The sequence below is a fragment of the Ascaphus truei genome, chromosome 10 (assembly GCF_040206685.1).
Source record: "Ascaphus truei isolate aAscTru1 chromosome 10, aAscTru1.hap1, whole genome shotgun sequence".
In the NCBI taxonomy this organism is placed as follows: domain Eukaryota; kingdom Metazoa; phylum Chordata; class Amphibia; order Anura; family Ascaphidae; genus Ascaphus; species Ascaphus truei.
The window spans coordinates 16,164,284-16,181,752 of record NC_134492.1 but is presented as its reverse complement, the minus strand read 5'-3'; the positions used below and the strand labels follow the sequence as shown (position 1 = coordinate 16,181,752).

The following is a 17,469-nucleotide window of genomic DNA, read 5'->3' as shown; positions in this document are numbered from 1 at the left end:
CATATATTTGGGGGGTGGGGATTTTTTGTATTGGGGTGGGAAGTTTTGTGGTGTATATCTTGTGGGGGGGGGGGGAATTGTGTAAGGGGGGAGGGAATGAGTGAGTGTGGGGTAATTGACGGAGGGAGAGGGAGAAAAAGAGGGAGTAAGAGTGAAACGCAGGGGAGAGAAATCCATGCGAGGCGGGAGAGTGAGAGGGGGTGAGACGGAAGGGAGAGAAATACATGGGAAGAGGGGGGGGAGAGAGGGGGCTCCTGAGGTGTGAAATGGGGGGGGGGGGGTGCTGCTCGCAATACCACCGACACTTTTGATTAAAATGATTGTCCTGGGCCCCACGATTTCTGTTGGCGACCCTGCAAAACAGTATCATGATATTGATGGTGGACTAGGTGGCATTGCCGGCACTGAAGGGGTTACTTAGTTGTGAATCCAGAACAAACCAGGGAGAGCTTATAAAGAGAAGACTGCAGGATTCCGCCGCGCTTTCCCTGCATAAAGGCCCCATAATGCTCTGCTTCTTTCTATTATCATTTGGATAACCTTTCTTTTTGCCATTTTCCATGATGCATAAAGCGCCCTGATCATTATTTTGAATTAATGGATTATCTAAAGTGCCAGTTGGCACTCATCTGGCAAAAAAAAAGTGTAACAAATGCAGCTGTTTACTAATAAATAAAGCCTCAGCTGTAACAGAAATAAATTAGATGCATGTAATTGGTAGGCTACGGAGCCCCCACCCCCCACCCCCTCTTTATTACAATGTCGCTTCTTGCTTTTTTATGATGTCAGGGTACATGGCAGACTGACAAAGTGTTTATGAATCACAGTTTGCAGATGGTACCCCTGGTTCTCAGCAGTTCTGAGCACAAGTAGCATTAATCAACGGAGAGTTTTGCCAGAGAAGACCCCCTGAGAATTAGCTGTCTCTGTTTCTCTTGTGCCAATCTCTCACTGGCAGGAGCACTATGTCACAAACCCACATTCAATAAATTACAGCCGGCTGGCAGGAATTCGCAGAAATGGAACACTCCCGGGGCGCAGGAGTTCCCATTTGATTTCCTTTCCATTTGCAAAGAAAGTGTATGACGGTGCCTGGAATAACATTGATTTGCTTTGTACCCAGTTAAGCGTTTGTAGCGTCCAGAAGTTCCAAAGTGCTTGCTGAGAGATTTCAGGCCTCCGTAATATACATCAGTCATGTGCCTTTATAGTAACTTTCCAATATAAAACATATTGAGGAAAGCAGTATTGTTATATAAGTGGAGAAAAAGCTCAGAAGATTTTTTTTTTTAATATATAAGGTCTAATAATGTGTTGGCATCAAATAATGTCACTTTGTCACTGGTCACCGTGACTATGAGATTCACTTGAGATCACGCCTTACCTTTCTCTAGATTTTGAATAGAAATGTAGAAACTTTCTGGGGGGGAACGGTGCTCTCCATCTGTTATAAAAAAACGGAAGCTGTCATGTCCTTTGGAGCCAAGGATAATGGTATGAAAGTACCAGATATGGTTCATATCTACATCTTCTTGGGTAAAATTCATGCCAGGGTACAGTGTAAGCCAGGAGGAAGCCACCTAGAGAAATAGAACATTTTTGGACATTATCAGGCTATTCATTTTCACACTTTGTTTCTTTATACCTATTTCTCCTTTACTGTTCACTTTGGGTGTCTTGTTGTGGAAGGTTTTTTGTCTGCCAAAGTATATAGGGGACTAAAGCTTTATTCTACAAAGTTTGATAGTGCCAATCTGGCACCATGGCATGGACACCCCCAGTGATTTTCCGTGAGATAGCACTCCAATTGGCTAATTGGCTTCAGCGTTCAATTCCTTCTGTAAGAACAACAAATGATTCATTTTTTTCTTCAAAGAGAAGGTGATGGAGAATTTTCCAGAATTTGGGTGGTGGAATTTTCCAGGATTAGGACAATCAATTTTTTTTACCAAAAACGAAGATAATGCTTCTAAAAGGTGAAACTGCAGTTAGGTAGAATGTCATACGACATAGATCAATTTGATATGTATCAACAAGAAGGAAAATTGGATGTAACTACCTAATGAGTTCTATTATTGAAAGATATTTCAACATTGTAAAATAGTGGAATGTAAATAAATACTTTGTTTCTCATTAAATGAAAACTCTTCGCGTTGCCACAGCTTATACCAGTCATATTATGACTACTGCATCTGCTTTGTTCACTTAAAGCTGCAGTTCAAGCAATTAACTTATGTGTGGTTCCTTTTAATAAATCAGTTCCATACTATGAGAAAATACTTAGTGCACCAATTCTATCTAGTGCCTGCCTGGTCACATGATCTTCCACATAGAACTTTGCATCTTGGGTACTCTTCTGCAGCCCTAAGAGTGATTTAAAGAACCGCCAAGCCAAATCTTCAGTGATCGATTACAGGAGAACAGATCGATCGGCAACTTAGCTAATCACTTGTCAGTGTGCAGATTGTGATGATGCACATATTGGATGGAAAAAATAAATGAAACATTTTAAAACGGCAGCTTGAACTGCAGCTTTAAGTGATGCAAAACTTTGGGAATTGACAGGCTCATTTTCAGCTTCACACTTCATACGGTTTTACGTCAAACACATTTAGATGTGTTCAGTGTATTTCCTTCTTTAAAGTGAATTGAGATTGAAACCTTCAATTGAAAAGGGACTTTGGCATAATTCTGTACACATGGTTCTGAGACCTACTGTTAAGCATTGGAAATGTGCTACAGTGCCTCATTACTACTCTATGTGTAATTCGGCAAGAAGGGACACATCTGCGAAAGTAAAAGCCATACCCCCAAAGCCAATAAAACCATCTTTGCTGGCACCACTAACATTTTCCATTTTCGGAATCCTTTCTTTTTTGTACTAATTTACAATGGTTGTCATCAAAGAATATTTGATTCATGAAAATTGGCTCCTTGCATTTTTTGGGGGATACTAGGTTAATGGATTTGCACATATGCTGAAATCCACATATTTGTTAGGTAGATTTTCTTGTTCACTAGGATGCCAAATATGACCTTTAATATTACTCCCCCCCCGTTCTTTACTCCCTTTTGGAAATGACAGTATGTGAAACTCATTACATGTTACGACTTCGTGCAAAAATCGTATTATTTCTTTATAAGATTATAAAGTGACATAATGCTATTAACAGAGTGTTGCCTAGAGATATTGACTTTTACTGGCTTCCAATGGACTGGATTTCCCCATCTTATCCTACTTTTTGCCACTGCTTTTTGGATTTAGGGAACACTTAAAATTCCATGGCAAAAAAAGGTCACAGGACCTAATCTATTTATATTATAATATGACAGCCCAATCCTATTTAGGACCTTTCTCTATCATTATTTATAGGCCCTCTACATTGTTCATTTTATTCTAAAAATTGGTGGTGAACACTTGATAGATTCCCTATAAAATTCATAGAAATCGTTTCACTCTTCTATAAAAACCAAGACATCTGTCTGTAACTTCAGGCTATGAACTTACTAACAATGCAGCACTGTCCTGGGTCGTTAGATCTCCCTTTAATAAATTAAAATGGTAATTCAAGATATTGATGTCATGAAATGTTCAAAAAGACTTTCATATAGCAATAAAAACAGGAACAAACACATTCATATCACTGTGTGGGGCTATTATCCATTGAATTTGTGAAAGTGTCACTTGCAACATAATAAGCCAAGAAGAATGTTTTGTTTCTTTTTTGTACTGTAAAATAATTCACCAGGGGAAAATGCTCCAACATCAAGCTTTGTTCTTAAAAGTAATTTAGAGACAGATGAATGAATGTAATGTTGGCCAGACCTTCAGCTTTAGTTCTCCAAACGTTGGTGCATTGTTGATGATGTAGTAAATGTATTTCCCTGGAGAATCCTTGTCTTCTGCTTCCAACGCAATACTTGATATAACTTTATTCTCGGCGACTTCAATTTCTAAGCCCCCATTTCTGAGTAAACAAAAGAAGCACAGACTCAAAACGATGAATCCTTATAAGTCCACTTAGCTAAATGCATTCTACTGCATGGAACATTGTAGTAAACATGTATTTGATGCATACAGTACATCACTCAAGGTGCCATTGTGCTTATCTCAAAGAGCACCTAATGAGATATTCTGCTTCTCCTATAATCATATACAATGTATATTTCCTCCCCTCCCCTCTGTACATTCAAATGCATACACTTAAAAAAACCTGACAGTTTAGGTTCAACAGACATTAAGGACTGAGACTTGCTGTTCAATACAAGCACTTACATAAAAGGATTAGCTGATAAGATTTTCTAGTGTAAGAGTAAAATCCCTGGATGTGCATTACATTCCCAGCAGGTAAATGTGACAGCCATTACCTAACAAATTCTGCTAATCAGAGGCAAATCTAAATAAATCAGTCTATCCCAGATCCAAAAAATGAAACCTAAACACAACTTTTTTTTTCATTATTGGAACAAACCGACAATCATCCTTTTGTCCTTTAAAAAAAAAAAAAAAAAGCAGAAATTGCCAGGCAAGTTTGCAATTTTAATAATAATAATAATAGTAATAATAATACGGTAATAATAATAATAATAATAATAATTGCAACATGAACTAGGACAGATTTGTATATCTCTTAACGTGGATTTCACTTCAAGAAAATCTAAATGTCAGTGCAGCCAATAGCATTTCAGGACATTGGTAAATTATTTGCGTGTGCTTGAGTGGAGTTTATACATTTCCACTTATTGGATAATGTGCAGTGCATGTTTGTCAAATACTTAACCTGATGAGATGGGGTTTTTCATCGTTCACTGGCATGACGTGGACATGTAGTGTCTTTTGGACTGTGTGTTTGCCATCTGTCAGCTGCACAGTAAAACTATCCTGTCGAGTTTCTGTGTCATCATGCATGTACACAACGACCATTCCTGCGGGAAACATCAAGTGCAATGACAAATTCATCTTTCAAAGAAATGCATTGGTTTGTAGGTTTCACCTGTGTATTTTAATACAAATGCAGAGTGTGAAATTACCTTTTTCAAATGGCCTGACAGTTACGTCAAACCAATTTTTTATCTTGGTCTCCCAACAACCTCTTTGATCATCCAAATTGGCAAATGCCCGCAGAGCCGACGCGAGGAGTCCCCACCCACTATGGTCACATTTAAATACAAATATAACATTTAAACCTCGTATTGAAATTCTGCGAATATTACTGCAAACACAGACATTTTATGGACCTACACGTGTCCCTCTGTTTTTCTTTTTGCAAAGTCACAAATAACATTATCAAATTCGATTTTATGAAGTATATCGGATTCAATTGTCATCCAGGAAAGAGCGCCCAGTCTTGGTTGAAGCAACAAATGCAGAGATCGTTCTTAATACGTTTCATCTCTGAAAGAGAGCTTTCGCCTTTGGCCATCAGTGATAGGAAAATGTGTAAAACAATTTCAATGTTCGGAGATGTTGGCTCTAGTTAGTCAGGCTGTAGTAGATTTGTTGTGCGTTATTTTTTTTTAATACATTTCGGATAAATCAATAAAATTGCCTATTCCATAAAAAAAATGCAGAAACATGATCTTTGAATATTTTTTTTAATAAAGAGTTCAGCTAGCTATGTAAAATTAAAAGCAATATACTGTACTGTTGTAATCACACCAAAAATATTTTTTCAAAATGATAACTAAGTAATGTTTGCTGCATTCGGGTAGAGCTACGAATTTAAAATTATATTTTGGCCATAGTATTTGTGAAGCCTCTGAAAGGTCGGGGCTCCTGGAAAGGTCGGGGGCCCTGGGCTGTAGCCCAGTTAACCCATGCCTTAAGAAGGCACCGTCTACCAACTTCCCCTTGTGAGGGGGCAATTGATAAAATACTGTATGTAATAAAATTCTAAATCAACATTTTATTTCACCAATTTAGCAGAACAGATACTTTTATATACAGCCCCCAATAAGGGGCATTGGCTTTAAAGTTTAATCTGTTGGGAGACAAAAATAGAACAAATATACTAGATACAGTATACACACCCACACACAGAAATACACAGATGTAAACTAACGTACAAATTTACACATTACAGAGACACAATCAGACATACTGTACATACATATGTAACGGGTATTCCCCCCCCCCAATCGCAGATCTGTCTGGGTGCAAGGAACATACGGTGTTACCATAGGTGTGGTGCATTACCTGTTGGCTCGCAGGAGGGCTGAGCTTCCGCCACGGGGAACCTGGGGCAATTATACTAGGGGTAACCACTTACTCAATTCAGCGCCTCCACCTGCGATGGCTCCCACCAGAGGGGGAGTGGTTCCTCGCAGGACAATACAATAATCACATACACGGGTATATAATAACTAAGGACTTTACTAACATGCAAACAACATATCACGGCAGTACCACAATATAACCTGTGTCCCTCTCTCGAGGAGACACCTACTGCGTCACGCAGGACGCTTCCCCAACACCAGGTGATCCCACCCAGTGTCCCGAGAATCCCCACCCAATGTCCCGCACTCTTGCAGAGAGTCAATGGGTGACTGCGCAGTCACAGTTAAGCTAAGGGCCCGGTGGTGCACTTATGTATTAGATACCTGCCGAGCACTCCGGTGCTCGGGTCAGCAATCTTCACAAAGGGTCAGACGTGTGATGAATCCGTCTGATTATCCAAGCGAACTCCGGCATGTGCGCACCGCTAGGGCGGTCCCACTCTGGAATCGTCTCTGTGGACCTCAACGTGGGTCCAACCGCTTCCACAGGAACAGCAGCAGCCGCTGTGTCCCTATCTATCTAAGTAGTACTAACGTGACAGGAACCCTAACCTAGGGCCTGTCCCTGTAGTACAGCAACCTGTAGTGGCTTGGGGGAACTCCTATGGGCCTGCAGGGGTAATGACCTGTCCCACTCCCCTAACTACCCAAGTCCCTTCAGCCTCACTACTTGCTAACTAGTCCCAGCGCCTACAGCAGCAAGCTGTAGCTCACTGGAGGCTGCAGCCAACGTGCTGCAAAACAAGGTGCCTGCCTGTCAGACCTCACAGCACTAACAGCCGTGACTCTGACAAGGCAGCACTCTATGCTAAAGGGCAGCGTCCCTATCTCGGGCCTCCCTAAGCACTTACCCACTAAACTAGTGGGGCGTTGGGGCCTACCTGGGGTGTAGGTACCTATATGGGGCAGAAGCTGCACTCGCTCCCCGCACCCTACTTCCCTACAGCTCCCTGACTCCAACTCTCTGTAACCTTCCTTTCCCCAGCTCCCACTAATGTAAGTGGCAGGGTCCCTATCCTGAGGGCTGTCCCTGGCAACACTCACCTTACTGGGGAGCTGAGCTATCTCGGACCAAGGGGGTGCTGGCCTAGTACAGGGGAGTCCCTGACTCCTGTACCCTACCTCCTTCCCTTGTCTGTTCCTTCCTCTGACTGATCTAACGTGCTCCAAGCCCGCCAAATGTATCTCTTTTCCCAGGGGTCTCCTAAGCCCTATTGGCTCCCTGGGGTCACATGGGGCTCGCAAAGGCTCTTGGGATATGTAGTCCCAGCTCAGAGCCTTCCCTGGTAGGCTAGGGGTTCGCGGGCTTTTCCCTACCTTCACTGCGCTTGCGCAAGCTTTCCCGGGCTGCCTCGACCTTCCCTCAGCTTTCCCTGCACTCGCGCGAGCTATCCCTGTCTCGGGGGCTGTCCCTGCGCCTACGCGTCCCTGCGCATGCGCAACAGTGTCCTCAATGGCGGCGCCCTGCTTGTCCGGCCGCCGGGACCTTAGAGACGCGATCGCGGCCTTAGCAACCGCCCGATCGCGTCCCCGGCAACCGGCCGCAGGCAGGAGAAGCCGCGCTGCTCCCTGCTCCAGCCCCCACCCTTGGAAGCAGCCGTCGGGTCTCTCGACACCCGCGACCGAGCTGCCCAAGGGGAGGGGGGTCTCCAGGAGCCACGGGAGCTCCAGGCTACACATACATACATATGTAGACAGGCATACACATACATAGACATACTGTACATACAGGAGTAGACAGATACACACTGACTCTCTCTCCTTTCCTCCTGCTCACTCTTTCTATCCCACTCCCTCTCCTCCTCATTTTGTATCTTGCCCACAGTCGGAGCTTGGTCACTCTGTTCTTTATTAATCAGACGTGACTCCCTAGCAGCACACCGGGTCTCACAATACTTAATGGGATAGAGGGAACTGCCAGGGAGTCACTGACAGGTAGAATCTGGTGATTAAAAATCACCGGGACCAGCTCAGCTGACAGGACACAGTGTGGAGGGGGAGGTACTGGGAGTCAGTCCCCGGCAATAATTCCCCGGCCTTCCATTGTCCTATTTCCTGTCCTGGAAATCCATCACATTAGTACTGAAAGTAATATGAGTTCTTCACTTACAAAATATATGGCATTATATTCAAGCATTTTCATTCATTACATAAAAATAGATTTAGACGCTTTTTGTGTGTGGCTAAGTTACTTTCCAATGAGATTTGTAAATATTATCAGCTACTCCCATTGGGTTTGCACGGGGCCAAACTCAAACGGATTACTTGTGAGCCTTTCTGTTTGGTGGCTTTGCCAGCCAACCAATATATTACTAGCTAACCGACACTAGCACGCAAACCAGAAATGAGAGAATTCAGAAAGCAGAAAAACAAATGAAGTGTACAGTTATCAAATCTCTTTAAACAGACCAACACCCTCTGAAGAGAACCGCTGAAAAAGAACTGCACAGATTAGGACAAGCCCCTACAGAAAACTACCTTATAATCACAAAGCCATAATAAGAGGAACGGAACATTGATGGGTAAAACTGATCTATGTAGTGTCATAAAACACAACAAATGAAACCATTCCTGATGATGATGATGATGAAGGCAATCGGAAACCAGACTTAGCATGAAGGGGTACAATGCCCAAATGTCTATATGATGAACCTTACATTAAATAAGGGAGAATAAGAAAATCTGCTTGACTCCATCTGGGTGCCATCAGTAACGGATGCTTCCTCAGACATTAAAGAAAGGAAGTTAGAACTTTCCCAGGACAGCTACAAACTGGAGAAATACACAAGACCTTGTTGTTTAGTCATGTGGTAAAAAAGGGTGCACTTAGGGTACAAAAATGGGAATATATCATTGTGGTCTCACCGGATTTTCCACCCCAATTCCCTAATATGCATCCTAACTATTAGGGAAAACCATGATAACTTTTTTGGTACTTACCGTACTTATCAAAATTGTGGAATATTGAAGCCAACGGCCAATAGTTTAATTCAAATAATGCCTGGCTGAATTATGCTCCATATCCTTATCCTATGTCTTCCATAAAGGTGCATTCCCATAGAAATGTTAAACATGTTTACATATACATACATATATATACATATATATACACACACATATATATATATATATATATACACATATATATACACACATATATATATATATATAGTGATACAGTCACTGTCTCTGCATGGGCTTAACCTCCCCTGGAGCAGCTAGCAGCAGCTGCAACTAATTAAACAAGCAGCACTTGAACAGGAGGTGTAAAAGACAAGGAAGTGGCCTGCACACACAGAGACTGCTTTCCACCGAGAGGCAAGAGAGAGACTGCTTTCCCCAGAGGGGGGGGAGAGAGCGAGCGACTTCTCCCCAGCCAGGAGGAAGCTGGCTGGCACAGTCCCCTAGGCTTGCTGGACGGTTGTCGCAGAGCCTGCTGAGACTGCCTGGGTTGCACACCCAGGAAGCAAGGATGTGAGTCTGCTGTGGAAGCAGGGCTGTCCTGTCCAAGGCATTGGATCCAGAGGTATTTCCTGGACTCTCATTGGACCGGGTCCCCAACAAACAGATAAGAACTATGATGCTGTTGCATAGTGCATATTTGTAAACAGAGTGGATTATTTAAAGCTGGGAACCAGGTTTGTTGTGATACAGAAAAAGAATCCGTATAAATGCACTCACTGATTGTCAGTCAAAATAATACAATTTTATTGATATACATAAACATAAACTGATTAAAACCTAAAGATAGCGCTACTCTCAAACAGCTGAATGGACAAAATTTCCATAAATTACTCACAGACCTTGATGTTAGATGACCATACACCAGACAAAATATAATAGTAACCTGGTTTAGAGGACACTCTCAGAGATGTTCTCGGAGTGTCAGTCACTTAACATGTATACCATACATGGTATATAGTGCTAGATTGACTGATGTCCCCCCCCCTTGATAGCACCACTCCTAGTTTCTTCTCACAACTGCTGAGCAGGGTCATCCAACTCTCTCCCCTTCCCCTTAATATTCAACCAGATTAGTTGGCCAGCAACATAGAGAGGTTATGCTGATGTGTAGTCAGTCTCCAGATAGGAGTAGGTCTTTATTTTATCATTTGGTTTGTTCTTAAAGGGATGGTGGGCCTGTTGTATTGCTGCTTTCCCCTTGTAAAATATACCCAGTATAACGAAGGATATAGTCTCCTGTCTTGAATATGGGACACAAGACATCGCAACATGACGGAGGCATCACAATGTATATATATATATATATATATATATATAAAGAAAAAGAAGAAAGCGCACGGCCCATATCGTGATACTGTTTCACATTTAATATTTAAAAATGAAGGGGAATAGGCTCACTCACAAAGGTCATAGAATTACGAGCATGTAGTGATATATATCACACCGTCACTGGCAGAAGTCCAAGTAAATCATCCGAGTAGTCCGCGGTATAGATACACACTCTGCCTCATGCTTTCTTGGGCTGCATCGACGGAGAGACTCCCTGTTAGATGATAGTCTCTATAGATGATAGACAGGCAGGAAACCAAGCTTAAGCCTATAGGGAACCATTTTAATGGTTTTATAACAAAAGGTGGCACTGTGTGCTCATTTGCATGTCATTTCCCAGAATTCCTTGCTGCAGTGGAAGTGCTGTGTGCTGGGTGATAATGGTGATAGGCGGGGTTGCAGTCATGCAGATATGTGTGTTAAGTGTTTCCTTTATGTGTAAGGGCCATTGGGTTAAGGTTGCCCAAGTTAGCAAACAGTTAATACATACACAAGTCTTCTCTGGTTTTATTTAAGGGGTTCAATTATGGTGTACTAAGGGAGGACAAATTCAGACCCCCACGTCACATATACATAGACTGTGGAAATAGAGGGGTTACACATTTAATAAACTTTATTTATTACTCTTCAAAAGTTCTTTTAGATGCTCTACTACGTAAAGCTAACAAACGTATCATGCCAGCAACTGTCACAGAAAAAGGGGGATTGCTATGGTACCCATCTTGTCCCCAAGCCCAAATCTCCCGCTTGGCACTAACCCCAAACAACTGTAGGCTTTCCCTTGCAGACCTGCCAACTCACACGGCTTACTGTGTGACACCCGGTTTAAGTAGCCTTCTCACGGTCTTCCGGTGGAGGGTAGAAATCGCACAGGGGCCATAAAAAGGATTTGTCCTGCTAGGTTGGAAACAGGAGGGCATGTCCCGTTTTTTGAGTGTTTTGGGTGAGGCATGATGCTGCGAATTTTGTCAACACGCCAGGGGGGCAACACCTCACACTGGGAATAGCAAGTTGGCAGGTCTGCTCATAAGGCTGCGTTTATAGTGCCAGCGACGGCGATGCGATGTCGCGCCAAAACAAATGTACGCGTGCGCTTATAGTAGAAGCGACGCGATGGCGCGATGGCGCGATGGCTTGGTCGCGATCACTGGAAGTCAGTTTGATTTTTCCAGCGACCGCAGCGTGACATCACCGTCGCGTCGCTGTCGCCGGCTATGTCACTATAAGTGCAGCCTAAGGCTGCGGGGGGAGGGGTGGGGGTGTGGGTGTGTGTGTGTGTAAGTAAGAGAAAATGGTGTCTCACCTTCTCTGGAGCAGCCCTCTTCCTGCTGCATCGCGTTATCATGGCGATGCATTGCCATGACAACGCGATGTCACATGACTTCACGAGGGCCGTCTCGAGGAAAGGCCCCCAAAGTATTGGTGTCTAGGGGCCCAGAGGGTCTTAATATGGCTCTGATGGGAACAAGTGTTTTAAGACATACAACTAACTTCCCCGTCCGAAGAGCTTACAATCTAAGTGGTAAGTAGGGAGAACGTACAGAGACAGTAGGAGGGTGTTATGCTGCACCAGCCTTAGCACAGGGGCTTTCTTTTTTGTGAAACGTCCACCGATTGACAATTTCCAGAAGTATATTATAATATTAGACCCAAACAATGACTTCTGTATGTGCACATACATTTGTTTCTCTAAAAATATGAATCACCTGGAAAGGCATATTTGGAAATGAGATTTTGTTGTTTTTTTTTTTAACTAAAATGAATAAAACCTTTTTTCAAAATGAAAAGCTATTACAGTCTGCTTAATAGCCAGAAGCCTTGGTACCTCCAATGAAATTAAGTGAAAACACTTAGGGTAATCATGCAACGTCTTATGTACTATTTTTTGTTTAATAGCTTTTCAAACTTAGATTAAGTAGTGTTTTTGAAGGTAAAATGTATGAGAGCCCCGAGCAAGGAAAAATTAACTTAAAATTGAACTACCGTAAACCATTCAGCTATGTATAAAGAAATGTGGTTAAAAAATAATCTATCCACTCCAGCCCCAGTTCTAATAATTTAATAATCAGTAAATGTTGTTTTTTTTGTCGATCCCTAAAAACGTGCCGGAAGGTAAGTCCTTCTCTTCGTTCCCCACAAAATTGCCCTGTGTTTAAAAGCCTAAATCCTTAAATCACAAGAGCAAAAATACAGAGTACAAATTCCTGAAGAAGCATTTCTAAATGAGGTAAGGATACTGCATTGATCCCATAATTGCAGTGGTTTGGGGTGAGCTGTAAGGAATTTTTTGAAGCACTGATGGCGATATTTAAGAATGCCTCAACAATTCTTTTAAAAATCAGGTTATATTGATAGGTCTTGAAACTTAAAATTGCTGGAGAATTTGACAATGGAATGAGCCAGTTTCTGGAATACAAATACTTTCCAACACAAGTAAGAATGTGAATTTAAGAACAAAAGACACTGTTTTTGCACGTAAGAAGAAACAAAGCTCAATCTTTCTCAAACCGAATCACTTAGACGATGAAAATTCATAATTTCATCTCAAAATCACAAGGGAAAACACAAATTCGGATACATTTGTAAATTATTATCGACATCTCTATCTGGAGTCAGTTTTAATTATTCAATTGCATTTCACTTCTACTCAATAATTTATGTGGATATATCCAAAGCAATTGCCCAGAAGGAAAAACAAAAATTAACTGACATACTTATGACACGAACACGGAAAATGATTTTAGTTGCAATTAAAACAGTTACACTAATCTACACGGGTATTGCCAAAAAGTACTTAACGTACTGTAATGCATATTGTTAATACCACTGGTATATCCAAAGTAAAGGAAATCATGTTTTCTGATATTGGACATTCACAAGGAATGCTTATTTATCTAATCTGCTGCATCAGGGGTGGCCAACTCCAGTCCTCAAGGGCCACCAACAGGTCAGGGTATCAAGATTTCCCTGCTTCAGCACAGGTGGCTCAATCAGTGGCCCAGTCTTTGACTGAACCATTGATTGCACCACCTGTGCTGAAACAGGCTCTTCGACTGAGCCACTGACTGAGCCACCTGTGCCGAAGCAGGGATATCCTGAAAACCTGACTTGTTGGTGGCCTTTGAGGACTGGAGTTGGCCAGGCCTGGGCCAGATGTAGAGTATGGGGGTGACGTACAAAACGTCTAGGAAGTTTTTTCAACTTGGGACCACAGATGGACACGTTTGAAACCTGAAACCAATAAAAAAGTTTGAGTTTGGTGATCGAGGGACGGTAGCCATCGTGGATCATCCACCTGAGAGGACAAGACTGTTCTTTACACGCTGATAAGCAAGAATTTAAAATAGCAAGTACAATTGAATGGATTGTTATAAAACAGCAATCCTGATATAAATTTTTATATATATATCTGTTAAATTTTGGGGCCCCAGATTCACAAAATATTTACGTGTTTAGTTGCCATTGTTTTTCCACCCTTTAGAAAATCAAAATGGCAACCAAATATTGAGAGTTCCGCAGGCCAATCGGAAGCCGCAACGTCATCAAGGGAATTACATTGCGGCTTTCAATTGGGCTACAACTGCAGCCATCTTTAAATGGAAGAACACACGCAACTGAACCAGGAAGTATCTTGGGGACCGGAGCGGGTAGCGCGGTGCTGCTCTGCGGGAACCCCTGATTCGAATTCTGCACAAATACCAATAGGTAAAACAGGCAGGATTACGGCTTTACATTTTACCCAAAGAAACTGCACATTATTTTCACCAGTGTTTTATTTACTGGAGTACAGAAAAAGGTACTTCATATAGTGGATTACAACCATTTTTAAATACAAATGAGAGACAGCACCTTATGTAAAATGCTTTCCTAAGTTCATATTCAATGCCTTTTATGAAAAACTCATATGATTTACACATGCCATTAAAATTCAATAGATTTGTTATGCGCATTTTAACAGGGGGAAAAAAAAATCTCTGGTGATTAGAACTGGTTGTTTGTAATATCTACGGGTTTCCAGCAGAGGACCTTCACAGCCCATATATCATCAACCAGAAGGAAAGGGTCTCTTCTAGGAGGCAGGCAGGAGAAATGATAAACTTTTAGAAACACAAACCAGATCCCGATTTGCCCAAGAGTCCCATCTGGTGAAAGACAAAAAGTCCACTCAAAGCATAACAGGATATGGAAAGGCTGTGCTAACTTGAGGCCTTACAATGGCATGCACGGATGAAGACGCCAGAGACACATTGTTATTCACATAGAAACATGCACATTCCATGTGTGCGGAAAATGATGGAAACAATAAAAGGAGTCAGGTTAGAAGAGCAGATTTCTAAAACAAACCTTGCTTAAGTTCATCCAAGGTAAAACTGTGAGTCTGTAGGTCTCTGTGAAGTACTGCAGGATTCAGCTGCTTGTACCGACTGATATTCCTGCCATATGCTCCATTTAATATCAGTCCATGAACAGGAGGGATTATAATCGAGATATTTAATGTATCTGCAGGGATGTCCAGATCTTCTGCATTTAATGTGCCTGGACCTATCTCACAAATGCCCCCTTCAATTATCTACGTGGGAGGAAAAAGAAAAACAGGTTTGCAAAGTTGGAGGAAATGTTATTAAAACGGTTTTATGAGTTCCATTCAATGTGAATAACCAAGTAATTGCACTTGGACAATGTCACTGATTGCATCATATAGAGATTTTGTTGGCTACAGGTATAACAGAAACAGTGCATCTTAGTCTGGAACTTAATGACTTCATTAAAAAATAAGAAAAGTTAAGAGGACTATTTAACCATGAAGTTTACTGCCGGGGGTGCACAAAGTCCATGAGCATGCTAAAATAAAGTCTATAGCCAAAGATAATGACTCTCACATGGTCTTATGCAAAAAAGTCATTATTTGATCCCCAAATAAATCTCCTTCATGCAGAAGATTATGTGAGTGTCGTTATCTTTATTTGTAGACTTCATTTTTTTAAATTAAAACAGAAAAAGGCCCAATGATGGGGAGTATTTTTTAATTTCGCAAAAATAATGGACATGAATGAGAAATGCTGGAATATAACATTACAAGGACTATATCAAAAACTATTAGTAGCAAAGAGCAGTGCAATGGTTTGGCAAAGGTGCCCTCTGTCAGTGTCCCGTGGACTGGACTTGAAGGAAGCAAATAAAAACAACCAATTGCTTGAAGAAGAAATGCCAGATTGTGGGTCCTATAGCAAGAATGTAGTTTGAGATAACAGTAGAAATGTGCAATCGTGAACAGCTTTTTCAATTGATGGGGAGTCACAAAATGGATCACTTGAAGGTCCAGTTTAAGGGACTGTTCCCAGTACAACGGACTCGTGATGTGAAACCTTAAGACTAGCTCCAAAGACCTCTTCGAGGCACATGCATCAAGCAAAAGTACGGGTTATCCCATCAAGTCAATGGGAGAGAACGCCAGAACGGATGTGATAGCCCGTACCGGCATATGATGCACGGGCCTCTTAATGTGCAGTATTACCAACCAAACTCAGGGCATCAAAATGTTTAAAGCCTGTCCTTTCCAACTCCAATTCCTCTGTATTCTGGATATTAAAAGCCACCCAGAATTTCCAAGAACAACCTAGGTTTGAAGAACAGGGAATGTACGGTGTAGAGACCAGGATGACAGTTCTTCATTAATGAACATAGCTTTTGAAACCTCACAGGTTTCATCTTTAAAGCAGCAATTCCATCTGCCACCGCCTTTTTTTTTTTTTACATACTTAGGAAGCATGGGGCCTCCGGAGCTGAACAGTGTTCATTTTAACACCAGGGACCCTCTGCTTCCTGAGATACTTAATGGAGTTGGTGCCGACAGTACTTCATGGAGGTTTAAACCACTCACGCAGGCCGAAAGGAAGCCATGATGGATTTTCCAATGGCATGCGAGATGCAGGAGATTTAAACCTCCATTTTGTTTGCCCATGGGAGGTCTGTAACGGTGGCACTTTCCCTGGTAAGTATCTCAGTTCACCAGAGCAAACAAAAGAGGGGGCATATGATAAACAGAGAAAGTTCCTTTAAGGGTAGTGGCTGTGTACAGACGTTACAGTGTTCAGAGCTTTCAAACTCTCACAGGTTTCTGCTTCAAGTAAGAAACCACTGAGGTTATGACATCTCTGTAAACTATAATTTCACGTAAGAAGAAATCTCATATTGGTCCCTTGAAAAGGTATCACAACCTAAAACTAATCTATATTTCCCCAGGACTGATGTGTTACGAGAACTACACTCTCATGATGATGACATGTCAGGTTTGTTATTTTGGCAATAACAGCCAGGTCCTGCTGTACCTGGAGGTGGAAACCCCACCCTTACTACCCCCCCCCCCCAACCCTGCTGGATGTCGTCTCCCCCACCCCCTCTTTGTTCATCTTCTGTCTCCTATCATTGACAGGATATCATATCATCTGTATGAAAAAAGCACAGCGCCTGAATGCATATGGTATTGTTTCTATATCGCCCACCCTCTCTTTTCTGTACCCCGTAAAAGAATGTAAAAGTAAGCACTTGGGGAAAAAATATAATAAATAACAATTCTCTCCAACTGACCAGTATCACTAATGGATTAAGAACAGCGGCACTTCATTTAAAAAGAGGCATTTCCCTTATTTGTCTCGTCACTGTGCTGCATTCCCTGTTGCTTTATAAACATTTTATATTCCACATTTAGCCTCTGTGTGTGTGGCATTGGCTGCCTCGTCTTTTTTTAATTTGCAATCGATTCTGGGATTTACACCAGCTGAGAACCACATATGGAAGCTCAGATTTAACATGCCTTTATCCTGTGCCATGGAAGTCTGGAGTAGGACATGTTCTATTTTAATGTGGTGTGTTTACACTTTGTGGTCTGCACAGTTCACA

At 41.9% G+C, this 17,469-nt stretch overlaps 1 protein-coding gene across 1 annotated transcript in view; it reads right to left on the bottom strand.

Moving 5' to 3' along the window:
• The window catches only part of LOC142503561 (FRAS1-related extracellular matrix protein 1-like), a 79,919-nt gene that overhangs the window by 14,573 nt on the left and 47,877 nt on the right, over positions 1-17,469 (bottom strand). Inside the window, exons 20-23 of the mRNA XM_075615999.1 lie at positions 14,914-15,139; positions 4,782-4,926; positions 3,827-3,968; positions 1,385-1,580 (exon numbers count right to left, since the gene is read on the bottom strand). Of these exons, the coding sequence (XP_075472114.1) occupies positions 1,385-1,580; positions 3,827-3,968; positions 4,782-4,926; positions 14,914-15,139 (709 nt within the window). The remainder of the gene's footprint in view (positions 1-1,384; positions 1,581-3,826; positions 3,969-4,781; positions 4,927-14,913; positions 15,140-17,469) is intronic.